Source organism: Pygoscelis adeliae, unplaced genomic scaffold (assembly GCF_000699105.1).
Source record: "Pygoscelis adeliae isolate BGI_AS28 unplaced genomic scaffold, ASM69910v1 Scaffold121, whole genome shotgun sequence".
NCBI lineage: Eukaryota > Metazoa > Chordata > Aves > Sphenisciformes > Spheniscidae > Pygoscelis > Pygoscelis adeliae.
Genome location: NW_008824359.1, coordinates 276053 through 282497, shown reverse-complemented (window position 1 = coordinate 282497; position 6445 = coordinate 276053). Strand labels below are relative to the sequence as shown.

General features: G+C 41.4%; 1 protein-coding gene across 2 annotated transcripts in view; it reads left to right on the top strand.

Moving 5' to 3' along the window:
• Positions 1 to 4680, top strand: part of LOC103913184 (chromosome unknown open reading frame, human C2orf43) — a 114734-nt gene extending 110054 nt beyond the window's left edge. For both annotated transcript variants that reach the window (XM_009319649.1, XM_009319648.1), the window contains one exon: positions 1384 to 4680. In XM_009319649.1, the coding sequence (XP_009317924.1) occupies positions 1384 to 1575 (192 nt within the window). In that variant the 3' untranslated portion in view covers positions 1576 to 4680. The remainder of the gene's footprint in view (positions 1 to 1383) is intronic.
• The last annotated feature ends 1765 nt before the right edge of the window (positions 4681 to 6445 follow it).

Below are 6445 nucleotides of genomic sequence, written 5' to 3'. Positions count from 1 at the left end.
TTCAAACAGAGAGAAAAGACACTTCATTGAATATGATATTTGCCTGGAATTTATTACTTTTGTGTTTAGGTGGGCCCTGTAGCACCTGCTTTATGTATGTCATTGAACAAGGTTATTAGGGCAAGATCAAAAGAAAATGGACTTTGGTAGAATTTTAGTTCCACATTACAACCCAAAAGAAAATCGCTCATTGATCTCCGGGAGGTGCCTATGCTCTACACGGGCAGCACTTCACAAAGATAAGATGGAGAGTTGGTGTTGTTCAGCCTGGGTTGTTCAGCCTGGCGAAGAGAAGGCTCCAGGGATACCTTATTGTGGCCTTTCAGTACTTAAAGGGGGCTTACAAGAAAAATGGGGACAGACTTTTTAGTAGGGCCTGTTGCGATAAGACGAGGGGTAATGGTTTTAAACTAAAAGAGGGTAGTTTCAGGCTAGCTATAAGGAAGAAATTTTTTATGCTGAGTGTGGTGAAACACTGGCACAGGTTGCCCAGAGAGGTGGTGGATGCCCCATCCCTGGAAACATTCCAGGTCAGGTTGGACGGGGCTCTGAGCAACCTGATCTAGTTGAAGATGTCCCTGCCTACGGCAGGGGAGTTGGACTAGATGACCGTTAAAGGTCAACCCAAACTATTCTATGATTCTGTGATTCTAAGATTCTATGATTATAAAATTCTCCAAGCAAAAGAAGGTTTGCTTCTGAGAATGACCATAATTGCCGTTATTCTAACATGGCTGAGTGAATCACCTCTAGTTTACATCTAACACCAAGGTTAAGAAAAATAGGTGCTCCTCCACCTAAGGCCCCAACAGGGCAGGCGTTTTAAGATCACACCTAACAGATGACAGTAAGACTGAGCTGCTCACAAATGTGGAGTAACCTCCTACTTTCTCTTCGTTTGTGTCCAGAAGAAAGCCATAATGGTTAGCCCCTTCAGCTGGGACATATAATCAAGTTTACTGGTAATTTTGCTATTTGATTAAATAGCTAGAAAGCTAACATAGAAAACAGCTAATAGCTAGAAAACGCAGCAGCTTGCCTGGTCAGGGGTGGACTCCATGGGCAACTAGATGTTTTGATCCATAATAGCAAATTTCTTAAGATAGCCAGACTTTCATCAGCAGATCTCTGTTGTCAGAGTTAAGGCTGTAATGTGTTCCACAGTTTTACAGATTAGGAAACTGAGTCACAGAGCATTTAATTGGCTTCATTATAATTGCAGACTTGGAAACAACCAAGAACTACCAATTTGCTATTCTTCACAGTATATCTTGGGTCATGAAGCATCACTTATTTCCAAATAATTCAGTGCTCTTTGTTTGGATATTGGTTGCTTCATCAGTAACTTTTCAAATTAATGATTTGACATGCTTTGATTTCTAGCTGATTTTTTACTATGGAACTGGAGACAGCTGGTGTCCACAGCACTACTACGATGAGATCAAAATGGATTTTCCAGACGGGGACATTCGACTTTGTGAGAAAGGGCTCCGCCATGCCTTTGTGCTAGATGCCAGCAAGGAGATGGCTGCCATGATTACAGACTGGTTGCAGGATGATCTGACCAAATTATAAACATGGATCCAGTGATTAACAAGAAAATTATGTAATTATTTTGTGAACGTGTAATTTTGTGTGAGAGAGTATGTCCTATTTTTTTCTGTTTATTATAGATTATGGCTTGTTTTCTATTGAAATGTTTTAGAGGAAGTTAAAGAGAGACTGGCTGGTCCAAAGTGTAGTTTTATTGATTCAGTGGTGATGTACCTTCATCCTGTGTCTTCAGGACTCTGCAGGGCTTGGCAAAGGGTGGAATATTTATTGTCTGCTAGCACTCTAGACAACACTGATACTAAATTCACTGGCTACAAGTGTACCTGAGTTACTACCACCTCACTCACCTGCTGGAGAACTGTCAGGGATGGGTTTGGGGCAGCCCAGCTGGCCCACTTTAGAAAGAAATACCAAACCACCCTGTATGGATAAAAATCCCCCTGTGGATGGATCCTGGCAATGGATCCTGGTATACTGTGAAAGACCTGGCCCTTTCCACGTGTCTCATCCATCCATGTAACCCTGGTGCATGACAGCCAGAACAGCCCAAGGCCCCAGCACAACCCTAACGTTGTCTCCTCCAGGTCAGATGGGGTTGGTGGTCAATCACAGGTCAGGCTGAGTTCAGAATGAGTACAAGGGAGATGTGTAGATGAGCTGTGCAGTTGCTCCAAGTCTCCAAAGGGGTTTAGGGTGCTGCCAGGACTCCACAGGGTATTAAAAATACCATGAGGTAACTGTGGCTGTTCAGCGAGGGAATATGTATGGAGCTCTTGTCTGGAACATGGCCAAGTGTTTCATTTTTTGATTGACTGTAGAGAAGGTAAAGGACGCTGGTCAAAAGTGCCAGTATTAAAAGCTTAAAATGGATTGCAGAATCTGTATATAACTACTTATAGGTGGCCTAGCTCTCCTAATGAAGTCCACGAGAACAGTGCTTGCTCAGCAACTTTAAAGAATTAAACCAGTTTTGATGCATGCCTAAATTTCAGTTCTTCGCTCTGAGGACTGAAGCATGAAATTTTCTGCCAAGCCACAAATTAGATAAGTCCACCGTGAGAAAATGGCTATTACTCTGCTATGGTTGCACCCATGAAATGGCACCAAATGGCATGAAATGTTACTGTTGAGAACCAGATCCTTGCTATAGCACATTGCTGACAAGTACACTGTTCCTCACATTTGTTCATCCCTCTCCTTTACAGATAGAAAAAACTAGAAAAAAGCATCCTACCAGTTGTGATAACAGAAGAAATTACAGGTGATAGCTAGAAATGCAAATAATGTAAGTAAGGGGAACAGAGCCAAGCGTAATCAGGAAAAGCTTTCTAGCTGTGAACCTGTGAAATAGTCTCCCTGCGGAGTTCATAGAGACATTTATAAATAAACAAAACAGTACAAAATGTAGTCAGGGGAAGTCCTGCCCTTGCAAACAGATGAATTTAGATGATGCATTGGGTATCTAACTTAGATGATTTATTAAGTTTTAATGTGGTACTAGTAAGAATGGTACTGGAGAATGTTCTCTGTGATGCAGAAAGACTGATTAATTCCTTCCTTACTTTTCTTACGCGATTATATACACACCTTCCACTTCTCTCTAAATCCCCCGTCAATCTTTCACTAATATTTAGAGCAATTTGTAATACAATTCAGTTTCTGGATATTTTGGACTAGTTTTCAAACCTGCAGACAGAGAGTGGATTTAAGTGACCTTCTTTGCATCAGAAACTGGTTTAGCTTTTGAGACTAGCCAGTGGATTTTCAGATTACACTGCCGCATAATGAAACAGATACTGATGCTTGAGGCAGAAATGTTGAGACCACAGTTGCAGCAGCATGGGGAGGAACCAGACACGTTCAAAGTGAAGGGACTGTACCCGTGCAACTGATTCTGTTTATTGGAGAGTCATGGGACTTTCCTTCTTTCTACAGGGCCATATTCAGTCATGATCGAAACAATTCTTGTGCTCACTTTAGAAATCCATAGTTGTATGTGTCTGTGTGTGTTTAAACAGCCCGCAGATGTTGGCATGCATTCCTGTTGAATGGCCTTATGGCAGATGCTAAATGCATCTCTTGGCCTAGGTGCTCCCTGGGGCAGAGTGAGGGTGGGCGTGTTCACATACGTGGAGATATATATATGTACGTGTGTATATATATGTACACATGCACATGTTTGCATGTTAGCAACGTAAAAAATACAGTTCACTTCGTTGTTTTAGTTTACACGTTGATCTGGTTGAACAAAACATCTGTTCTTCAAAGTATATGGAATCAGGTAATCGAGCAAGGACTCAGTTTGTAAAAGTTCAGCTGTGGTAGTGGGTCTCCTGAGGACAGAAAAAAATCTTGCATTAACCAAAGATGACAAGCAACTATTAAAGCCTGGAAACTGAAGCACCTATGAGAAGCAGTTGTTTACAGTGCATTATTCGTATACTTTGTATGAGGAATTAATTTAGCAATACTTGTACTTGACTTGTGTATGCCTTTTATACAAATATTAATCCATTATAATAAATCCTACTGACTGCATTAAGACCTAAACTGAGATTAGATCTGGTCAGTGATGACCAGATCTACTGCAGGATAATGCCTTACGATTTTCTTAAATGAATTTTCTCTAAGAGTATCAAAACCATATTGATTCAATTGCTACCTTCCTCCTAGAAGCTGTTACTGTAAGGCTAAGATCTGAGAATTTGCTACCCTGTTCATTGCAGAACAGCACGGGTCTAGTTTTCACAGCTGTATTTCCGAAGAGGGGCAGATCTCACACAATGAGAATCCAGCTCCTCTGAAGCCCGTGGTGTTCACCATGACCCCAGGCAAAGCGTGTCAAAAGTGCTATGGTCCAAATGTGCCAACTTACCATGAAAACACAGTGTGGTCTTGCCTATTTTAGACTATTAGAATTCTTGGGAAACCTATCGCAAATGAATCGACTGTATGCAGTAGCACCTAATCTCTGTCATTCACATTTGTGCTTAATTCTCACCACGCGAGTAATCCTGCTAGCTTCAATGACTGACTCATGTTCAAGTGTTTTGCTAGATCGATACCTTTTATGAAGAAGTATACAACTCCAATAACAAAAATAAAGACATTTATGGTAAAATGTAACTTGAGTCTTTATTTTGATAACTTGTTTAGTCGTAGTTCACCTTCTTCATTACTTCATGCATACAAAATTTACAAAAATACTTGCCAAACCCCAAATTTCACACGTGATGTAGACATCTGCTAAGTGCAGAGAAAATCAGTGGGTGGTAGGCACCTGACTCGCTTAAGCATTTTTATCCAGAGCCACTCCAAAATAATCAATCAGTGTTTCCCCTTGCTCCCTCCAGCTCCATGTTTGCTGCTTTGAATGAGCTATAGAGTGTGTGGATTAGTGAGGTTTGTCCCTTCAGGAAGCCTGATGAGTGCTTGCCCAGTGTTTATGGTGAAGAATTTGGAGTTGGACTCCAAGCTAAACACCGGTTTCTTGACTCACAGGAGACAGATTGCATACATGAGCCGCAACAGATAATCTCTTCTCTGTAGTTGAGGTCATTTATGTATTTATTTTACAGAAAATGGATTTATATGTGCATCCACTCCCCGTCCCTTTCTTTCATCTAGCTAATTGCCAGCAAAGACTTTAAACAAGATGTTCAATGTGAGCATTAATAAAGTTGCTCAAACTATTACTGGGTTTGGATAAACTTGCTAGACCCAAGAGACTTGTTTTACTCTGTGTCACAGGTCACACTCAGACTCCCAACTACAATAAGTTTCTGCAGCTCCTCACTTGCAGGCAAATGTTCTCTTTCCTGGCACATTTACAAAATAAGAATCCAGAGAGCGTTTGTGAGTGACCAGGAACTATTAAAACAGCATATATTTCTGGAACAGCTGATGGGGTTTGAGTACAAGCAGCAGATAGAGCAGTAACAGTACAAGCCAGCTGCCAGAAGTGATCGCCGCTCTCAGTAGCATCATGCAGAAGTTATGAAACAGGCTAACACGCATGCTCGGATGGGACAGGCAGGGAGAGATTTTATTAAAGACTCTTTTCAAGTGCTTAAGCTGATAGTAAAGGGACTAGGTTTTTCTATTCCACCTATTGCAGGAACGTGCTTGCAGGAGAGTAGTTGTGTTGTGGAAAGTAGTTTGCAGCAGCTAATAAAATGCAGAACGTTGTTTAAAACGTCTGACTCACTCTGTATCTGACTGCAGTGTTTGCCAGTGAGGCACTCGAAGGAGTTTTTTTTGCCATCCTATTTGAAGCAATTCACAATGAAAGAGGCCGCAGGGGGTGCCCCCCGCTCTCCCAGTTTATGAACATCTTCAACAAACTCACCTTAAAGCCCCCAAGCTCTAAATACACTGTGCTTCATATATTAAGAGAAATCCTTGTGTACGAAGATGAGATGGCTTGGAATTGGGAAAAACAGGCTTTCCCAGTGTCAGGACTCAGCTACTTGTTCTCCCTAACAGGCACCCTTAAAATTTGATAAGGATCCAGCTGTTCCTATCTAACTTGTTAGAAACAGGAATACCATTTATAGAATATAAATGTTTTGAAGTGTTAACATCATCTGCTTTCAGCATGCAGGGGGTACTGCAACTCACCAGTGTTTATTAGGAAGGAATCTGTATTTTCACCCACAAAAAAAACCCAGGATTTTAAGCATCCAGAATGAACTGGAGTGTATAACTCCTATTACAGCCCCAGTACAGCCTCAATAAAGTCAATAGGATTGCACACAGGCTTAGCGAGACCCAAGTGATTGATTGACTGAGACTAAGGCAACAGAGGTGAACAAGGAGCTTCAGCACAAAAATATTACGTGCAACACAGGAGTTTCCTTTTATCCTTGTATCCCTATGTCGTCGTCACCAC